Source organism: Echiichthys vipera (genome assembly GCF_963691815.1).
Source record: "Echiichthys vipera genome assembly, chromosome: 5".
Taxonomy (NCBI): Eukaryota; Metazoa; Chordata; class Actinopteri; order Perciformes; family Trachinidae; genus Echiichthys; species Echiichthys vipera.
This window is the reverse complement of record NC_139830.1, coordinates 13534351-13557526: the sequence shown is the minus strand read 5'-3', so window position 1 is coordinate 13557526 and position 23176 is coordinate 13534351. Positions and strand designations below refer to the sequence as shown.

At 38.7% G+C, this 23176-nt stretch overlaps 1 protein-coding gene across 2 annotated transcripts in view; it reads right to left on the bottom strand.

Annotated features, from left to right (window-relative positions):
* Window positions 1-23176, bottom strand: part of gria4a (glutamate receptor, ionotropic, AMPA 4a) — a gene marked incomplete at its 3' end in the record, with an annotated part of 102785 nt that overhangs the window by 28041 nt on the left and 51568 nt on the right. For both annotated transcript variants that reach the window (XM_083914404.1, XM_083914403.1), the window contains exons 8-13: window positions 18937-19104; window positions 18331-18435; window positions 17263-17373; window positions 8422-8628; window positions 6334-6549; window positions 5284-5444 (exon numbers count right to left, since the gene is read on the bottom strand). In XM_083914404.1, the coding sequence (XP_083770530.1) occupies window positions 5284-5444; window positions 6334-6549; window positions 8422-8628; window positions 17263-17373; window positions 18331-18435; window positions 18937-19104 (968 nt within the window). The remainder of the gene's footprint in view (window positions 1-5283; window positions 5445-6333; window positions 6550-8421; window positions 8629-17262; window positions 17374-18330; window positions 18436-18936; window positions 19105-23176) is intronic.

The window sequence follows — 23176 nt, the reverse complement described above, 5'->3', positions numbered from 1 at the left end:
AATGTTCTATTTTTCTTTGCCTATTGGTTTATGTACTCTAGTATGTTTCTGGTATGTTGTTTTCAATGAATACTGTTGGTATATGCTGATATTTTTTACATATGTATGAGGGATGGGGGTTACTGTACTATGTGAAGCACATTGTGTTATGCTGTAGGAAAAGCGGAATACCAATTAAGTCTGATGGACTGATTGATGGCGGCACTTGCCAGGATTTCTGTGTAAAATTACACCTGCCTTATTGGCCTAAATCCACACACCTCACACACAAAAGTGTTGTTCTCTGTAATTGAGACCCTGTGGATTTGATCTGTGAGTGAAATTCTGGCTATGAAGACAACAGCAGGAAATGTTCCCCAAGTCCTTTATGTATTCTACTTTAGGAGTAATTGGCTCTGTGTGTTGTTTGTAGACATTGCTATGCAGCTAATATAGGGGCAAAGAAACTGAGAGTGAATAAGTAAAGTAGTCATGCTAAAGCCTTATGTTGTAATGCAAGTAAATGTAAAATACTAGAAATCTCTCTTAGAAGATTGCAGGTATACATCTTGTGATATGATAATATCTTTGTCTGTATTGTAGCTATAGAACAGTTATGCTGTCACTAGTGACTGAAGTTAGTATTTGGAGTTGGTGAAGGTGAACGAGAGAATGGGGAATTAAAAGAAACGCACAGAAAAATGATCTGACATGATTATATGCATGACACATCTCCTTTTCTAATGACATGGTCTTGCGTCTCTGCAGAACATGGTGTCACAGTGAAGGCTCATTTATCACATGGGTTTATGGCAGAAAGCCTGGTCTGCAGGCTTATACAATTTATTCTCCAATAAAGCTAATGAACAAGTTAATTTCACTATTTTACCATTGTGTCTTAATACTTTTATCGTCTTATTTTAGAAATGATCAATAGCATCATTACTTAGGCATTTCCGTTCACATGGATATATGTGAATACAAGGTACAGTATATGTTTGACGTCTAAGCAAGTCACTCAAGCCACATAAGCCTCATCGCTCCCTGCAGTATACTCTTAAGCCAAAGCGTAGCAAGATTAGTGAGTGACTCACTACAATCAGCAGCTACAGGTGAATGCAGCTAATGATAATGATGATGATGCAGTGATGCTCAGAGTGAGCGGTGTAGCAGTAGCAGCTTAGGCTCAGAACAAAAGAGTGAGCAGAGCGTGACAGATTCATTAGACAGGTATGGTGGGTATGTGTTGCAAAAAGTGAAGTGTGTAATACCTGAGAGTAGCAGCACTGTTTTTTTTTTGTTTACCTCAGAACCATAGACAAGTGTTGTTGATCAGGATGGAGGCTTCGGTCTTTGGTCAGTTAATCTGGATGGTTATCACTAATGACAATGACTTCTCATTACTCAGAAAATTAATGATAACTAGGTAGATCACATAAAAACTGTAACACTAGGGGGGCTATGTTTGCTTATTAGATCTGTCTAACAGCGTGCCCTATCCTTCCACACCTTCCCTGCACCCAGCACCTTTTGTAACTTTCAAAACTGACAATCCAGCTATAATAGAAAATGTGTTGTGTTAGCCCCTATATAGAATAAATTGCGTCTTGTCACAACAAGAGCATGCTTTTCAATCCAAATGTTGCCTTTAGATGTGGTTGGATGACCCTTTATACAAACTGGTTCCTTTCAAGCATACTGAACAATGTAATGTATGCTGCTGCTCGGTGCTGCCTCTGCTACATGATTGAAGTGTGTAATTAAATCTGCAATAACTGTCCACTTTTGTTGTGTGTGTGGGGGGAGGTGACGACATATCATCAACTTTTGAATAGTGTCTTATTTACACATCACGTTATCATTCGTTTGGAGTCATGTTTGTGGGAACCTGGCGAAAGTCCAATATTTAATCCCTTTTACAGAAGTTTTTGGTCACCTCTTGAGGGAAATATCGGACTCTCTAGCTGCTAAATGCTCCACTATGTTTACCAGTAGGGTTTAATAGTTTTAAAACGCCGGTAGAAAACGGCTAACAGCTAAACAATGAGCTGAATGTCACCATAAAGCTGCAACATTTTCCATCAGTTTACATTTACTCATTACATTTACATGATAAATCATTACAGAATGAGCTGCCTTTATGAGAAAGACATCCCAGACTTACGTAAGTTTGCATTAAAACCTTTTAGGAACCATGATGAAAAAATACACAAGGGACATATTTCTTATTCTACATATGTAATCAGACACTGACTTAATTTTAAGCATAACGTTATCGCTATGACAGCTGGACAGCTGTAGCTTATACACATATACCTATAACAAGTCTTGCAAGTGATGGAGAGGTCTAAATGTGTGTGTTGGATTGTTGGGAAACTGCACAGCGGGAGTTTTTTCAGCATGTGTGTGTGTGTGTGTGTGTGTGTGTGTGTGTGTGTGTGTGTGTGTGTGTGTGTGTGTGTGTGTGTTTGTGTGTGTGTGTGTGCATCCAGCTGGTGTGAATGTTTTCCAGTTTGTGTGCTGGGGCTAGAATTGGCCTGTCAGTCACAGTATAGTTAGTACAGAGGAGTGGGAGACGACAGGTGTCGGGGAGCAGGAGAGGAAGAAGAAGAGCGAGTGTGAAAGAGATGGATGAAAGAATGAAGGAGAAGGGCAGAAGAGCAAAAGAGGAGGAGGAGGAAGAGGAAGAAGAAAGTTAAGTTTAGGCAAATTATGTGGAACTTTTTTCCTTCTATCAAAAGCGAAATGCTAATGAGAATGCAGCAGACATGCTTGAGAAATACTGGGTTTAAAAGTAGGTTTAAAACAGAATAAAAGTCCTCGAAATGAGAAAAAAGATTGTTAAAGGTTTTAAGTAAGTCAGTGAAACTAGACATGAATTAAAGTTAACATTGAGAAGGAAGTAAGGCTTTCTGGGGCTAAAGAATATGAATAACACTTTCATATATATTCATAACACGGGACAATTATTTGGAACACCAGCAGGATAAACCCCATTTCCTGCAGCACAGGCAGTGATGTGTTTTAGTGTAAACACTTTTAATATTTATGAGAGAAGTAACAATTTGCTTTGAACAAATGGAAATAAAATGTAGGACACCTCAGTCCAGTGTGTTTATAATTGTAACATGTTGGCGCCTATATTGAGGGCAAAACAGTCATCGTTTCTCACTAAGAGTACCACTAAAGTCAAGACAAACATGTATCTTTACCTTCTGTACCTTTGTCAAACAGCAAAATATGAACCACTGACCACGTTGTCTCCATATCTATGATAAAGTGAGAAGTGTCCAATCAGTGGGGTGTACCACAAACCTCATTTAGTAGGTTAGCGAGGTAAGTTAAACTCAAATCCTGGGTTAGCTGTGACACAAAAGTCACTCTCTTTTAGCGCTGCTGTATCACTATGCTGACTTATGCTGCCAACCAAACCTGGTCGGGAGGAGGTTATCAGCTAAGACGAACAGTTAAGGCTTAGACTTTCAGTTTGGTCGGCTACTTAAAGCCAAGTGCAGCTTCCTAGCCCCTCCTTTGAAAATAACCTCATCATTTGTGGGAATCCTTGCGGACTTCGGAGCCCGTATCGTGCAGATGTCTCCGGAGACAGAGGGTCTTTTGCGAGCGATCCGATCCCTTGGCATTGCCCGAAAACATTGTTTATGGGAGATACAGGTTCCCATCGGAGGGTATACACAATTTGATCGCTCTTGTTGGACCTTATGTTGGCATTGCTACACAAAGAAGACAAGCACTTAGTGTTGCGCAGTGTGTCTGTGTTTCACTGCGATTCTTTTCCACAGGTACATATTTGCATGCAGTTGGTGAGGCTGAAAATCTGTGGCGTGCTATTCACAAGGTTGTAGCTGCGCGCAATTCATTGCTAAATATGTTTGTGAAGTATCAGAGTTTTCAAGGAATGATTTATTGTCATTCAGGTAAAAAACCTCCGCTTTTGTGAAACAGTGATAGAGTGGATGCAGCGTGTCAGGGTGATTCTGCGTACAGTGTTTGTCTCCCTTGCGATGTGCATTAATGTGCAGATTTTGTTAATAGAAAGTCCACACATAGCATCAATGTGTAGGTAAAGTATTACCTGGGTTATATCATGTTGGAAGTGAAATTGCATGCCAGTAGCCTACTAAAACTATGTAATGGTGCTGCATAATGCTCACCACATCTAGATGGGGGTAAAAGACAAGATGATGGACAGACGGGATCCGCTGGTGCTCGGGTCTTACAGTGATCCTAGTGGACTACCGCCTGGTGGTAAATACTACATTGCAATTCCACATTTGGCATAGTTTTTTTTTAGACAATATGCAGAATCCTATCACTTACAAATTTACACAATTGACTATTTTTTTGCCAGCACACCTTCCTAGCCTTATTATGTGCAACTGTGTTGCCCCTTGCTGTTATTGTACTCTTTAACTGACCATCAATCTTGTTATGGTAAGTAAAATGACACGATAACCGCCCTTTTTATGGGAAAGTGCATTGAAGCTAAAGCGGAAAACCTGGCTTGACAAATTGACTCGTAAGTGAGCTTGGTGATACCATTTAACTCTGATTGCGAGTCTTGTATTTGTCGATCCAGTTTATCCAAATAAAGCCTGGGTATATTAAGCACGCTTCGTAGTATACTCCACAGATCCCTGTTACCAGTTCTTATGATTCTCTCAGACACAGACATTTTGCTCAACCAGTCACACCTATTCCTTTTTTTTCAGCTCATCGTCTATCACTCTTTTCTATCTGCTTCTCTCCTTAGATTTTCTCCCTAAAGGTCTTAAGTATGATGGCCATGAATATTTCACTAAACTGCATTCTCAGGTTATCAATAATAAAATGCCATATTCTTATAAATATTCTAAAAATACAGCTGGACAGCCTCTTCAGTGGTGCATTAAAAATTCATACACATCTAGCCAACTGCTAAATCTCCCACCACAGCACATCCGTATGAACATGACCGATGGCCTACGGTATGTGCAGGTGTTTTCTTCTCACTTTGTTTTGTGCGTCTTTATGTGGGTGTCTATGTAAGTGCGTTTTTCTGGCACATCTTCTTGGAGAAGCGGGTCAAGTTCAGTGAAAGCTACAAAAGTGCTAAGAGAGGTGATTCACATGGTCAACAGTCTGAATCACTAAAGCACTCTAACATTACACACAGTTAGACAGCCACGCACGCCATCCCCAGCCCACACACGCTCTCACAAACATCCTGTATACAGAGACTCAAATACTATCAGTCTGACACAAATGCACTCTGTTTGTCTCACACACTCCATTTTCCTCTCTCACCGTGGTGAGATGTCGCAGCCCTGTTGCATGAATGCTCCCAGTGAGAACCATAGGGAGTTGAAGATGCCAAATTCATTGGGAGGTTGGTCGGTGGGGCCCAGCTCTGTTGTGCCCTCCTCCGGTTCTTCTGCATGCCACTCATACGGACTGAAGCGACTCACCTGAGACAGAGAAGGGAAAAAAAATGATATAGATCATTAAATAAACAATTGATAACAACACATTTATGGTCTTATTCTAATAAAAATAGTACAATAGCAAATGAACATGGGAAAATTCGGTTAAGCTAAATAACACACATATCTTGTGACTTTTGTGCAAGAAATAAACGTTTCCTTACATATGCAGACACTCAGGTGTCATATGAGTTACGCAACATGATTTTAGTTAGTTAAGTGAACTTAAATGTCTCACATTAAGTATTTGCATATCTTGCATATAGAGCTGTCTCTGATGATGTTTTTTTTGTCCAGACAGGACACCTTTAAATACCTAACAATTTCCTACACAGACGCTCTCTTCAACACTGTCAGAGACCTTACACTTCAGGGGGTAAAGGCAATGTCGCCATTCTTGAAAAGTTATTAATTGCATTAACTAATTGAAAGGCTTTAATAATCCTTACAAAATACTCAGGGTGTAATCTTAGAAACATCAGGATGCATGATCATCATAAAAGTGCTCCCAGCAGTAAAAACTATCATGAAAGGAAGTCTCATCTCCTCTAGCAGTATATTATTAAAATTGACCAAACTGACTTCTGATCAGCAGGAATTGTATCTTATACAGGCTGTCCTCATCTACTGTTTGTACATATAACTACAAAAAATAATGCTGTAATAAACGTTTAATCCACATATTTATTACTGTAGAAAGAATGAAATCAGGTGCTGTCGTATAAGACTGCTAAATTCCATAGAATCTCATATTTTGAAATATCTTAAGCCTGTGAGCCACAAAAATCTGTTCATTACTCCCTAAAGCTTAAAAACTCTTCAAACTCCGACATCCGACTCAAATGCTGACCTATATTTTTTCAAAATCACTCACCAAAAACAGCACGACACTGACTCCGATATAAGCGAACACTATGCACATCCAGATCTCGTAGGCCAGCGGGTCCAGGAAAGAGAAAACTCCAGGTTTAGACTTCTGGGGCTTCTTGATCATGATGGAGATTCCCAGAGACATGAAGGGCTTCGAAAAGTCGATCACCTCTTCTCTCACCAGAGTGATGGTCAGAGGGGCCACAGCAATTTCTGCCTTCTGCAAAGAGGGGGGAGGGGAGAATAGTGTGTGTTTATTTTTTGGATATGGTTGTGGTAGTTTGTGTGCAACAACTTGAGGTGAAGCAAGAGAGTGGTGGTGAGCAGTAATTCTCTGTGAACTCCTATGTCTGCAGAAAGGGAAAGTGAGGACAAAGAATAAGGAAGGAGAAATAAAATGAAAAGACACTGTGGCAAACAAAGTTTGAAGCAGGGGCAACATAAGGAGGGGAATGACAGAAATAAAGAAAATGGACAAGAAATGTTGAAAGAGACAGAGGAGGTAGAGGGAAAACCAGTAGAATGACAGAAAAGTAATTCATACGTGGGCATGATAATGACACTGCCAGAATACAATGAGTCTGCAACTCACGCGAAAATCTGTAGAAGAGCCAACATCATCATTCATTCAGCACACTGAGTATCTGTTTCTGAGTAGCTGCATGTGTGTAAACAACATCTGTAGTCTTAACGGAAAAAGAGGCTACAATCACAGCATAGCAAATGACAAGTGTTCCTTCGGTACAAAGAGCGAGGATGTTACAATGCAAGGAAAATAAACAGCAAAAGAAAGACAAGGAAGCCAGAAGCAATACGGAAAGAACAGGGAAGGAGGAATATCATAAACCCACAATGCACAATAGAGAGAGAAATGAAATAAATCCAGGAGACAAAAGTACACAATGGGAAAGAAAAGGAGAAGAAAGGCACAAACTCCAACAGATAATAAAGGACCCAAAGACATAAACTAGAGGACAAATCACTGAAATCTTCCAAATGTATCTTCTCCATGTAGCAGAAGAGTAATCAAAAATGACTACAAGTGTTTGGTACAAAGCAGATCTGATTAATCATTGTAGCAGTTTTGCTGTGTCACCTTCCACTACAAAGTTTTCTGGACGCCAATTATTCTGTAGCTGCTCTGCCGCAAACCGCTTCCACTTTCACTCGTCCGACTCTGCTGACATTTTGCTCTGCATGTTGATAAAGTTGCATCAAGATGGCAGTGTGAATTATCAGACTGTGCATGGGCGTCTGCAGTATAATTAGCCAGCTTGCCAAATTCTCAAGAAATATGTACACCCTTTCGGGACACAGCATCTCTGCAGGAAACTGACATGGTAACTAAGGAGACAAGGAGCTCAAGACTAGTTTATGTACTGCATGAGAGTTATTTTGAGCATTTCTTAGCGGTTATGTGATGGCCTGTGGTTGGGTCACAATAGCAGCAGAACATATAATGCAATATAATAGCCCTTCAGTTTATATTTTATTAAAAGATTACAACGTTGAATTTATGTTGACTCTGTGCCAGAGAAGTGTTGATTCAACACAATATTTCTGAGGCCATAATATAGTAATGTTTTTGTACTGGACTGCATCACAGTAAGTTCTTAGTTGAAAATGTTATATTTTCCTACCCTGTGTATATGGTACATTGTCATTCTTCTTCTTGTCATTGGAGTATTGGGTTATAGCATAGTAGTATATGGGTTTTTGGGTATAACTCATTTTAAAAAAGGGAAGAACTGGTTACCTCACTTTTGTCATTCTTCTTGTATTAATTTTCTTAATTTCCTACAGTCCCGTTATTTTATAACAATAACTCTCAGACCTGTATGTATGGGATTCTGCCTGTGTGTCTTCTCATACATGCATGGTTGCGTTTCTAATATTTGTAATGTATTAATACATAAACTGAAGTTGAAGTGAATCAAATTGAATATACAAACAATTTGAAGACATCATCTTGGGATCCGAGAGCTTGTGATGGATATTCTCCACAGTTTTCTCCCATTAGATATACTATAAAAGGAAATAATGAAGTTGATAAAAAATCAGTTAAGTCCAAATCTTCCCCTTCTAAACTTACCCCATACACAAGCTCTCCAACCATGCCGTTCCATATCTTCGTCTCTGGATCTCTGGCTCCATATTTTCCATCTGGCACGATGGAGATCTTGTATTTGATTCCGATGTGTTTGGCAATCTCAGAGGCCAAGTCCACACAGTATCCCTCAAACTGGTCGTTGCCTTCATAAAGTTCCCAGTTTTTTTTCAGCATCACATAGGGACCCTCCTACAAAACCAGCATAAGGGCAGAAAGACACAACTGTTTGGAAGAACATGACAGTAGTGACTATCAAAAGACAAAAGCAACAGTTTGGTGGTAAACATTGCACTAGAGGAAAACATAAATTGCACAAATATAGGTACTGTATAATTTCAAAAAAACGTATATTATTGTTTTTTTTTTTATCATACACAGAGAGGCACCGCTCTATGAAAAACACCAATTCAATGTTGCGGATATAACTCAGTATTGCTTTGAGAAATTAAAGTGGGCACCAGCTTCTATAAAAGCATCAAAACAGACATGCACATGATCATAAAAGTTAGATTTAACCATAAATGTAGGACAGGCAAGGTAAATGGAAAGGCACACACATCTTTATGTAGATCTACTATACATTTGAATGATAAGCATCTCACAGATAAACCATCTTGTCAGGAAAACAGAGCAGCCACCCAAAACTTGATGAAATGAGTTGCACAGTTAATAAAAATTGGGAAAAAATGTTATGGGAGTTTTTTCTTAAAAGACCATATCTGAGGTTGACGTTTTAAAGCTTGTGTTTCTGACTTTCAGTGCCTTGTTTTAAGCCTTTTTCTGACTCTATGCCTCTGCTGGGACCTGCGCCTGCCTCAGTGCAACACTATAGCTGATAGGAAAGAAACGTACAAGAGATGAAAAAAGAGAGAGGAGGGAGAGAGGAGAAAACGAGAGGGAGATTGCTGCTGCTTTGGTTGATGTGTCATAAGAGGTAGAATGATTTCTGTGCACGCAGTAATCAAAGATCAACGCAAAGAGCGAGTATAATGTTGTCTAGTGAGATAGTGGGTGTATTAGGGATGACACAGACACAGACACAGACACACACACACACACACACACACACACACACACACACACACACACACACACACACTACAGAGAAAAGAAACAGACTTTTGAGTGACAGCGCATCCATCAGGAGCAGTGAGTTATAGAATTATGCCTGAGGCTGCTCACCCTGTAATCCAACTGAAACCAAGCCTATTAAAATGCTATCAAACCATTTTTAATCAAAGACTAATCTCATCTAATTAATCAAACAGGCTTTCATAATATCAGACACTCCCATGCTATGAAGCAGTTTATGAAGACCATAAACCACAATTAAAGATGATGAAGTATTCTGGACTGAATTCTTCATTCAGGAAATTGATTTACATTGAAAACAAGTACAGTTTAATCTAAGAGGATTTTAGATGTGTTTTACAAAGGGGTCAAAAGAGCAATAAAATCACTCTGACACAGATTTGGAGGAAACAATTCATTCCAGGAAATTGAATTACATTGAAAGCAAGTGTATATCAGAAGGAGGCAAGCAGAGGGATTAAAACAAATCTTACAATGGTAACTAAACTATACAAACAAACCTACAAAGGGAAGCTGGCTTTATGAATTAATCCCCTTGCTCTTGAGGAAACAAAGAGCTTGAAATAAAACCTTTTACTTGTGAACTTGTGTATGACTGAAAGGTAAAATCCTTTTTCAAATATGGTTATTCAATGTTTCCAGATGTAAACATGATTCATTCTTGTATAAGTTTAACATTTTAACACAGTTAACTAATACGGTGAACATGGTAAATATATAGCTCAACACCAACATGTCATTTTTTGAGCATGCAGCACACTCAGTTTTACTTGTGTTAAATGGTTTGTGAGTTTGAAAATGTGTTAAGTGTTAAGCAACAGTTCGAGCACTTTTGGGATGTTCATGTCCATTTTCTTTGTCCAAAAACAAATAATGAAACAAAACCAATATTAAAAACAAAAAGAAAAATCTTAAACTTACGTATGAAAGACAGAAAAAAACAACACATTGAGGAGCAAACGAAAAACACCCCGAGTATTGCATTATAACATTTGCATTATCACATTTGCATTATTCGGCAATCAGTATAAGATTTGTTAAAACAAAATTTCATTTCTTCCAAAACCAACCACACAATTGAGACACTTTACACGTTAACACTATCATCATCATCATTATCAATATCATCATCATATACAAACATTTGTCCCTTTGTGTTCAATGTCAGAACATACAAAAACATTTCTCATTTCTAAAAATGTCATTATCAAGGACATTAGCAGGTCCCGGGGCGCTCATTTCATTGACTCAACATGAATCATAATGTTAATGAACAGCAAAACAGTTTCACAGTAAAATCCCTTGTATAGATTAACAAAGCCATGAGGACTGATCTGTACTGTAGCGAACATAAAGAGAGAAATAATGAAGATGCACGCTGAAAAACACACTTTTAAAGGACAGTGTGAATCAAAGTTGTAAGCTAATTTACTCTCTGCATCTCATTTACGTTTTTCACAATCATCTTGCTGTGCATTTTTCACTTTAATTCATATTGTTTTGCATCATAAACTTGATGCTTTCCAACCTGGTGTCATATTTACTCACCCACCAGACAGACAAAAATGCAAAATTGCCATTTGTGAGGATACATGAGATAATTTGGTGAAAGATACTAAATTGCCTGTAATGTTTGGTGCATGCTTACGTATACAACCATAACCATATTAAAGATAAAGTAATGTAGACTTGAAAATGACAATGAGGGAATATTTAGCTCAGGTTATTTTCAAATACGTTGAAATGAATAAATGATGATAATCTGTGACCAGACAGACATGATTATACTCAATAAAACGTTGTAACTGGCAGACTCGTTTTGGATACACTGAAAAAACAAATCAAGAATCTGGAACCATTAAAATTGAAACTTTGGACAGATATTCTTATCTCACTACATTCAGTTATCTTATCCACTGATAATCAATACTGTAAAGTAACAAAACACCATGTTTATTTACTTTCATGCCCCTCTCATATCTGTCCATTAAATATGAAGCTACAGCCAAGAGATGGTTAGCTTAGCTCAGCACAATGACTGGTCTCTTGATGTCCCACTAAGGTTGCAGGTAACTAACGGACGCTCCAGGAAATCACTGCTCTGAGCCAAGAAACAATCCAGCATAAAACATCCCTATTGTAATTTTTACTTTTTACTTTTTGAATAAATAAGAATAACGAATATAGAATAAATACATTTTGGGAATAAATAAGAAATAACACGTTTTTTTTAATTAGCAAACTTAAGAGGTGGCAGTAGTCAGGTTTTGTTTAAGCTTTAGATAGAGCAAAGCTAACAAAAAAAAGCTATCTGTTTCCCGCTGTTTACAGTATTTATGATAAGCTAACTGGCTGCGGGGCTCCCGCTAGGTTACGTATCGAATGAACAGACATGAGTGTTACCGATCTCATCATTAAACTCTTGGCAAGAAAGAAAACAGGAGTATTTTCCAATATGTCAAAGTATTCCTTTAAGTTTATTTATTTAGAGCTATAAGTATTACATACAGTAATGGCCCACATTAGGAGATTTTCTTATCAATGACTCTCCCTTTAAAAATATAAAAACGCTATTTTGCTTCCCTTTAAATCTTAAATTGCTCAATCTCAAAAGGAACAATTTACTTAATTTGTGTAAACAAAGAGTAAGCAACCATCTCAATTGCCACATCTATCAAATTACTCTCATGTTTATCATGTAAAAGGTCAAGTGTTTGAAATCAGAGAAAGCTACTTTGCAGAGTTAATTTAGTATCATGTAACAACTACACATTAACAGACACACACATACAGACACACACATACACACACACACACACACACACACACACACACACACACACACACACACACACACACACACACACACACACACACACACACACACACACACACACACACACACACACACACACACACACATATAAGGTACCAGTGGGACCTCTGCCAACAGTGTCACTGTTTCACATTAAAGCCTCCTTCAGGTTTGTTATCAGTTTGCCCCAGACACCTTTGTCTCGGTGAGACAGTAATAATGCCAATTTTGTGTGTGAGTGTGTTCATGTGTGTACTGGTTACTAGTGCATGTATTTACTGCATCATGTTTGGGTGTTGCATGTGGCGTCACAAGTCAGGGTATGAGAATAAATGGCAGGTGAAAAGAAGGAAGATAAGGGGAAGAAGTAGGAGCAAAGTTTAGGTTGAAAGTACAAGAAAGAAAGAAAGAAAGAAAGACAGAAATAAAGGAAAGGGAAATGCGGATGGAGAGAGGGATGTAAGGCTTGTTGGGTGCATGAAACTATGAGCTGAAGGAACAGATCAGAATACAAACAGAGATAGCTACAGGGAAAATAGAAGATAGATAGTAAAAAAGAAGGGGGAAGTGCAAAGAAGAGATAAAGAGGAAGAGAGAATATGACAATTTGAAGGAGGAAAAGAGAAGGAAAGCAAGAGAAAACAGACATAAAGGGGGATACCGGGTGGGCGAAAGAGGGAGAACGGCTTTGTAGAAGCAAATGGCTGGGGCTGATAAGACATGAAACACTTCACACTGGAGCCAAAAAAGGCAGACATTACTTGCTATGTAAGTCAGTTAGCCAGCTAGTGAAAAAGAAAGAAACCCAACTCGACTGTCACCTAACTCTCCAGTCATTAATTCAGACTGCCAACCAGACACTCAATCAGTTCAGCATTTTACAAGGCAGACTTTCACGTAACAAGTTAGCCAACCACTGAGATATTAAGCCTGCAAGCCATCCATTCAGATGGATGAAGAAGCAAGCCAGGCAGTCAGTTAGTCACAGCCTGTTTCACAGAGTCTATTGGTCAATTGGTCAATCGGTTCAATCTTTCATTACTGCAATTATAGTACATGATCATCCATCCGGTCTCATATTTGGCCAGTGAGCCAGTATGATTATCTTGCAGCTATTCGGCCATAAAGGGAGCACGGTAGTTTAGCAATCAGAAAGTGAGTCAGTTCCCACTCTGTTAGTCACAATGCCAGTTGGTCTGTCAGTGAGTCAACGAGCAGTTAAAATGCTTTTCTCAGTAAGTCAGCTATCCACGAAGTCGAGCTGTGTGGTTTGTCTAGTAGTCAATGATTCAACCACCATCCTCTCAGTCCATCAGCCAGCTAAGCAGCATCCATGACACGTTTTGCTTGACAAAATTTTGGCTGAAATTGTTACATATTTATCCAAAGCTTACATAGTTTGTCTTCTGTTTATGTAATTTGACCTACTTTGTACAATCATATAAATAATTGACCTCCCTAATGTAAATTTCTCTCTCATCTTCAGCTCTGTATGAGTGTACTGCATCCTTATGAAGAGCCTTGCGGGATAGAAACATTGATAATCCATACATCCATCATAAAAACAAATACATTTAATGCGAAATTTCATTGATTAGAAGTCTGTTCTTTTACATAATATTTTTATTACTTATTATTAATATTCTAATAATATATTAAAGCCAATTAAACATACAAATCACTAAAGGATCATTTGGTATCCTGGAGTTAAATAAGGCTGACTCTTGCCAGATGAACTTCGTTCCGCCTTACTTCACATCACACATCCCATACATCTGGGATCACTCCATAGGAAAGTGATTTCAGGAGGCTGGGCCTTTATCAAAAATCCTTGCATATGTTTGGATAAACCACTTGTCTGCCATCTTTATTGACATGCTACTTCAACCACTCACATCAAAACCAACCTTTGACGCTGATGAGAGCGACGCAGGTAAAAGCCAAACCCGGCTGGGTGAAGGGCGAAAACATTGTTTTCAACAACAGAAGTCTTCAGAGCCGTTCTCTGGTGTTCTTTTAAAGAAGAAATATTCGCTAGATTGGACAACACGGATGAAATAGCAGCATCAATGTTGATGCCTGCTTCCTCGATGCGAACCGCCATCGTTGTCTGAATCACAACAGTCACTTCCTCGCTATGTCACATCTATAAAACCCCCGCCCGGCGGTCCTGATGGGCCACCAGAAGTCACTTTCCTATGGAGTGATCCCTGATGGTTGAGTAGAGCTAGGCGGAGTCAAGGTGGAAGCAAGGTGGAACGAAATGAATCTGCGGGAGTCAGGTTGGTATGTGTACTAAAGGCAAATGCCAATAGACTTAACATTCAGTCCTTATCAATACACAATGCTAGTGTGAAAGTTATATTATAGACAAGTTGTACCATTTATAATGGCGCAATTACAATGTTAAGTATAGGGATCTCCTGTGCTTCAGACAAGCGCCCCTAGTGTTGAATACCTTATCATTCAGACATAGAGCACTTGCTGGAACTGAAATACAGTAGAGGGGAGTTAAGCATGACTGAGTAGATTTACAGAGTGACAGAGCAGAAAGATGAAGCCGGAGGGAGAGCGGTATCAGAAGGTGAAGGCTGCAAAATGTAGGGCTGACACAAACATCTGTCCATGTGTCTCTCCTCTGAAAAAAAAAAAATATATATATAAAGAGACACAGAAAGAAATTCTAAATTTTCTGTGAGGTAATTTTTCCTCCAGGCTCTCTGTAGTGAAGCGGTGATGGTGACTGTAGCATCCTCAAAAGGAGTGAAAGAATCTGAATTAACAGGGCTGTCTGATGGTCCTGTGATTTTGTGCTGCCAAATGTCAACTTTTGACAGTAGCTACCGAATCCCTCGAAGAGCTCTCATCCAACTGTGGCTACTGTCGTGAGAGGAAAAACGGGAGCCCAGCGACCAAGGCATCACACATGGTGGCCGTGAATCTCCTCTTCTTCATCTCCTCTTCTTCATCACCGGTCCCTCTTTGCCGTTTCTTCTGCATTAATGCGGGGTAAACCACTTCTAAACAAAGAAATAACTTGAATAAAATGAAATATACAGTAAGAAAAAAAAGCCATCAAAACAAAAACAGAGCACACTGAGTCTTTGAACAGAGTTTTAAAAATGCTCAGTCTATCAGTCTGACTGTCCTCTGTCTTTCTAGGTCTGCAACTCAGGTGAGTCTGTGTTTCAGTCTGTCTCTCTGTGCAGACCCCGCATCAGTGTTGTAGCAGAGGCTTCCTCATCATCAGAGGCTGCAAAGAGGAGGAGGTGGCTGAGCTAATGTTAGCCAAGGCCTGCTGAGGTCACCATCCACAGAGAAATATGCAGGTGGGGAGGCATGGAGGTAAAGACGAGGGGCGTGGCGATGGAAGAGATGAGTGGAGTTAAAGAAAGCCAGCAAGATACAGGGAGAGACGGAAAGAGAGAGAGAGAGAGAGAGAGAGAGAGAGAGAGAGAGAGAGAGAGAGATACATGGAGAGATATACAGAGAGAGAGAGAGAGAGAGAGAGAGAGAGAGAGAGAGAGAGAGAGAGAGAGAGAGAGAGAGAGGCTAGTGGGATTAGAAACAGACACGATGAGGGTGGGAAGAAATAGGGAAGGAACGAACATCGAAAAGAAGTATGCAGCAATGCTGAATTAAAAATGAATTTAATTAGAGACACAAGCCACATAAATAACAACTGTGATATCTTCTAACAGCAATGGTATATTTATATAATATACTCATTTGTCACACATTTGCTTGTCTTGGGCCTAGCTATATGCACCACACAACACACAGCACTGAGGGTTTAACACACTGTGCATGTTTACAGGCGGGACTGTCACTGGGGACATTAAGTCCAGCTGAATTATTTTTTTCTGAACTCTTTCCCGCAGCATGTGTAGTTGCTTTCCTTTGTGCAAACCTGACTGGTTACTACCACTTCTGGCCACTGGAGGCTCTGTAGACTTTCACCGTGTTATCAGATTCTTGAGCATTTGTCCATTTATAGGTACTGTATTTATATGAGCACTACAGTACAACAACAGATATTTTGGTCATACTTGGGAGTTTGCTGGATGAAGCAACAAGGCTTGAAACAAAATGCTGAATTGCCAAAGCTTAAGCATCTGTGGCTTGTTTTATCTCTGGGCTGAAATTAGTCCTTTGAGTTGCTTTCACTTGCATCATTTTGCATGCCCAATTGAATTAGACTGATTGCATTTACAGGAAGGGGATGGCCACCATAAAAAGGCTGCAGATGGGTGAAGTGAAATCAAATGTAAGCAGAGGATGTGCACAAATCCACCGATTAGCCCTCCTTTATCCGTGTTTGTAGAAGAAAGAGGAGTAATTATACTGGGCTGCAGACCAGTGTCTATGTAGAAGCCATTAGAGGAGACTGGACTGAGGTCACTTCTAAATGGTGATCTGAGGTCAGTTTTAGATTTGCCTACTAATGAGACATTAGTGTAATCTTCCAGTTGGACAAGTGCCACTCCCTGCTGGCTGTGCTCTGAGAGTTCTCTTCAACTGGTACAGCTCATCCTGCTCCAACCTGAAAACTCCAAAACCAAAACTCGGCCACATTAAAGCCACACACTCAAGTCATCGTACATGTACGATGACTTCCTGATCTTCTTGGCTTTTGACCCCTAAAACAAAGCAATGCCTACCTATGACCCCTGAAAACTGGTTACACATTTGCTTGGAAAATATTATTTTGCACGTATAACAGGGTATTAATCACTTGTTGAGCACCTGATGTGTCATTTGCATTGTCACTAATTTGAATATCCACAAACTTCAAGCTTCTACTTGAGCCGGAAAATAAGGCAAGAGCAAGGTTACAGTGATGAAGGACAGCATAACCAAATCTCGTACCAGCACCCAAACCATGCAGAATCGAAAGCAGTTTGAGGGTACATTACCATAATGGTCGTCACGACTACTGTTCGGTTTTCCATCGAAGAGCTATCATTGGAGAGAGCATTTTCATTCTGGACCAACACAAGTTTGTCTATGTCGTTCCAGTAGCCAATCTGAGAGAAACAAAGTGTTAAGAGAGAGGGAACAAGCAATAAAAATGAAAAAAAATCATCCAATCAATCATTATTTATAGCACAATTAATGCAAAAGTGAAATGTATTTTTTTATGATGAAATTAGGATGGACAAAAACAAAAATGAATTGATAAAGTAAAGAAATGGAACCTATGTGAGATGAAGACAAAGGAATACAAAGTACAGTGAGTGAGCCAAAAGAATGAGCTCACTCCAGCAGATTTCCCATTGGAACTGTAGAAGATATTGAGAGATATTGAGTGAGAGCCAAAAACTTTTAATAAACACATCGCTGTCGAAGGAGCACTTGAGAAGCTGGAACATGGTGTTATTTCATACTTATAGGCACTACATGTACACTTTTTTTTCCAGTAGGGAAAATTATGAGTTCTTGCAACTTGAACCTTATCCTCCTACTTTTTACTGTTATGAAGAAGGATTACGATCAAACTTTCCTTATTTATGTAACTTCAGAGTTTTATGTACCACCAGGTTGGTTGGGAGCTGCTCCCCAAGGCACACTCCAAAAAGCTATTAAGTACAACTCAAATGACGATGGTCCAATTGTAGTTATCTTAAGATATTTATAACTGAAGACATTTATTGATTAAGATTTAGGGAGATCATTTTGCAGTACATGCATTATTTTTTTAACAATGAACCATGAGGGATGAATCAAGAAAAGTGCAGCACGAACTAAGAACGACAGGAATTATCCTTTAACAATAATGTGTTTTCTGTCCATTTAGTCATGATTAAAAGTAACTTTGCTAATGAGACACAATGGTACTGAAAAGATGAAAACATGTTTTTAGCACCACAGTCTAAAAATAAATCACAAAAAATGAATGGGATAAGTCAGTGTTTCTCATGTTATTAAACCCACAAATCTGAAGCATTGTTTGTCTTTATTTGTAAGCCATGAGGAGAGGCTACCTTGCGTGGTCCGTTGCTCTTCAGTTCGAACACGTCCATAGTATAGTTGACCCTCCGACCGTAGTGATCGAACTGAATATTCCCAGTCAGGCCTTGAATGCGCACCTGAATTTATAGTAACAACATTAGTAAGGAGTGGGGACTGATAAAAACATTCAATAATTCAATATTTCAGTGTAGGTTGGCGTGGCAACACCCACAGTTACTGGTTGTAACAAAAAGTGTGGCTTAAAGCTACATAATTCTGGGTTTTAGAGTTAAGGTTAGAATTGTGACAAGCTTAAGGTTAACTTAAAGGTAAACAAAGACACATATCGTTAATTGTTAATGGTAGGGTTAGTACCTGAGAAAAGAAGGGAAGTCATTACAATGTCTCCATAAGTATAGCAATACAGATATGTGTGTGGACGCTGGTGGGTACTCCATCAAAGTCCCAACAAGAAATTAAAACACATAAATGTCAGCACTGATTTCTGGAACATATTCCTCTTTTTCATGCCAGCTGTTTTGCGCATTGCTTGTGTGTGTGTGTGTGTGTGAGAACATCTGTCCAAGTGTTTCACAACCTGTCTTTACGAAACTACATAACATCAAACTTCTGCCAACCTGTTTGAGTGCACGCTCCATATCGATTCCTTGGTTCCAGGGAGCAGCTGGATTGGCGAGGCAGTCACCAGCGTTGCCACGGCGACTGATGTCAATTTTCTGGCGGCGAAGGGTGCGAAAGGCCTCAGCCATCACAAGGACGCCGTCATACGTTAGTGATGAGGTATACTGAATAATGGAGGAAAAACAGAGAGTGGGAGGAGGCGGAAAAAAAAGAAAAGTTGTTATAAATGTTATTATTTTGGCAAGTATTTAATCTTTTATGGTGTACTTTTTTGTCAAAACACAGTGTGATGGAGATTAATCCTGTCTATTCATTTTCAAGTAATGCAAACATTTGAAATGAGAGAGAGATGCATTAAAAAGTTCCCTGTAAGATTTAAGGAGACCCTGTTTGGAAACACTGACTTACTCAGGGCAAGGAGATAAAATTGCTAAGAGCTCCAATGAAACTGAAGTATATCCACATAAAAGTTAAGAATCTACATAAAACTTTAAATTATATACTGATAATCTATATATTCTTTTGTCCTAGGACTAAAAGGGTTAACATACAACTCAATAGTCACATTGTTTATCCAGTCATGTGATTTGAATGTTGAAAAGCAATATTTCCTTAATAATATTCCAGTCCAGTCATCCCTATGTTGGAAATCCAAAGGCAATGTAAAGCAAAATCCTCACAGAACTTTTGTGATGTGTTTGGTGCTCAGTGGCATTTAAAAAAACAACATCCAAATTATCTTCCTAATGAGATCAAACCTAATCTCAGACAATGGCTATACTATCGTATCAGACCTTCTTACCTCCATCTGGACTAGCCTCACCAGTATACAAACATGCTGACCTGCCTCAATCTGTCTCACCGCTCTGACTTTTATTAGACTCCCACTATTACACCAGTGAACCTCTATCAACATCCCAGTAAATGTTAATGTCACTATAAATGTGCCAGTTTTAGACAGGCTTATAGTTTTCAAATGCAGTCACCGGGACTCTAAAATGACATTAAAACGTGTTCAAATCATAATTTAAATCCACTAATTAAAGTGACAACATATAACGTTTCTGTTTAAACTTATTATAGAAAATGTTAATTGTGCAGTGTAATGGCTATAGATTGACACCATCAGCATTTAGATTAGTTCCCTATAACCCTTGCTTTTACTATGCAATTCTGTCTGCCAATGGGCAAAAAATGACGACTTGCACAAAGAGGAAAGCGCTTGAGTTTTGTGTGCCTCTTCTCATGAAAGTAATAAAAATAATAACACAGAGGCTTCATAGTCTAAACCATGGTCTAAACTAAGACAGCAAACTATTTTGCCTCCCACATTTTCAACAGCAGCACATTACAGCTTCACAACTTCGTTCTTTTGGGTAGCGTGAGTGGCAGATGGTGAGACAACAGGAGCAACTGTGGAAACTCTAATGTTACCCAGCAAAAGACAAACAGCAGATGGAGGAAGATGGAGAGTGAGAAGAACCATTTTTTTTCCTACTAAGCTAGACTAGTTTGTTTGTTTTTATAAGAATCCCCATTAGCATTATAGCATAAGCATTGGCTATTGTTCCTGGGGTCCACACACACATAATCACAGCAAACCAAAACAAAATCATAAATCCATTACAATTCTTAAGAATTCATAGAAAATGGGATTTCCCCTATTTTGTATGAATTAATAAAAAGACTTAATAAAAAAAAACAATCTTTACCTGAATAATTTTAAATTATATATATATATTTCTACATAATTTTTCACAATTTGCACACACATTTAAATTCAATTATTCCTAGCAACTGACAAAACCTGCCCTCACTGCCCTTAATTATTAATACGACCCAGTGTTTCACTCCTTTATCATACTGAGTTTCTGCCTTTATCATAGCACTAAGATTGAGGTTTTCGGTTACAGCCAGGCTGCTAGTGGTAGCCCTGTTGCTAAATATATGTTAATATACTGTATATAAATAACTAATCGATCCAGTGACTAGAGAGCCAGCCTGACCAACCCAATGTACTTGTTCATATGAAAATTAATGGACAGAAAAAAAGTTATCACAGCCTCCGTTGCACAGTTTATCTGTAAACAAATGCAGTGTGTCCTGTGTTGTTGGAAATTTTAGCTACAAGGAAAACAGAAAGTATTTCTGATCCACTGTCTTTGAACTGGCAGCACCAACAATACCACTTGGGAACATTAAATCTACCTTCAGAGGGAATTCTTTATGATGGTGAAATTTACAAGATGGCACTTCAGAAGTTAGTTGAAGTAATTTACAAAAAGTCAGTTTTTTAAGGGACCTTTGAAACGTGACAGCGAGTAAGAAAAAGAGATTACCAATTTCAGTTCTCTGATGAAAATTTTAAAAGTAGTGGTGATCTTGACAGATTGTTTGACAAATTCATTATAGGTAGGACATAGCACAGCAGGGAACAGCAGCACACAGTCATCATCTGGCCCACACACAGAGACACACACAGAGCCACACAGACAGAGACAGTCAAAAACACAGCAGGCTGCCTTCACATCAGAGTGAAAACAAGTGGTGAGAAGGAAACAGGAGGAAAGAGGAAAGTTGGCTAAGATACACTCTGCCGATGCACTCCCCGCCTCTGCAGGTAGTTTACTCTCTTACTGACTTCCCTTGATTTGCATCCCACAAGGCATGTTTTGGAAGGCTCCAAAGCCATGTCATCCTCCTTTCATCTCTCCCCTTTGAAGCTAAAGAAGCCTTTAGGTGTGAGACTGACATATGACGACTGTAGAATCCAAATCAAGGAGAAATCAACAAAAAACTGAGCCAAACAGCATACTGTTCTCTGTTTCTGTCACAGGAAGGACAGAAACACCTTCGGGACACATAGAAAACAGTATTGTTTTTTTTAAAAAACATCTAATATTTCTAGGATTTAAATCTCCAACTCCAAAGTATGTATGTGTGTGTATATATATATATATATATATATATATATATATATATATATATATATATATAGTATATTTAGCCTACTCTGCTGTTCCATATCAGACGAAGCAGATTTATAAATGATGTATGCAATAAAAGAAACCATGTGCCACTTTTTACACAGAAGCTGATCATAAAAAATGTATACAGTGCATTTAGAATGTAAATATCTACATTCATGCTTTACACCATGTGTGCAAAAACTCATCTGGGTGAGATAAAGCCATGTTGCAAGCATAACACGTTGTAGGCAAAATCTTTATCATGTATTCCTGTATTTTTGGTCTAAAATATTTTAACAACTATTGGATGGATTGTCATGAAATGTGCTCCCGATATTCATGTCCCCCTCAGGAAAAATTGTAACAACTATAGTAATTAATTTTCATGTTATCAAGAATTAACTTTGTCCAATACTTCTGTTTATTTTTATTACCAAACACCTGCAAAAGTAAGGGCATCCCCATCAGCCTCATGTGTTTAATGCTAATTATCAAACATTAGCATGCTGAGAGGGTGATCATGTTAGCATGTTAGCATGGTGATGATAGCACAGCTGTGCCTATACGGCCTGCAACATGTTCTATGCAGTATGGACTTACTATTATTTATTTATAAAGATGATATTTTCATCCACGTTGTAAAATCCTATTGGAATATTGGTTACACAAATCAGAAAACAGTTCTATAATCAATCACCTGGCCATTGAACAATACAAGTGTAAAACTGAGTACACGTCTGCTTTTTACATGGACATGTCACCTTTGTTTTGCATGGCGTCTTGCCTAATGCCAACGGTGCAGATAAACAACATATAAACAGCAATTTATGAATACAGTGGAAAGACTGTGTATATGTGTATGCTATTTAATGCTTTATAAATGATCTCAGCATATCTCAGTGAACATAATAATATCGTTGTTGTTGTAAAATGAGATGAGAAATGAAAAATTAAGTTAGTCGGACATGCATATTCAATTTAGAAAACGAGCTTTGCACTGGCATCTGACAAACATTAAATATTCTATACATGTGTGATCATAACTATTGTGGCTTTTGAAGAAGTTAACACGTTTCTTTGCCAGGTGATTGATTGCATTAAGCAGCTAGCTCAAAATCCAGTCTCCAGTGTCAAAGGGTCATGACTTAAGTCCCTATAGTGCTTTTCACATCACACATTATTAGACCAGAGTTCTACTTAGCCTGAGGCTACGAGTTGGCCCAAGGCTAACTGAGCTCAGTTTTTACACAGCACCAATAAGCCTAGA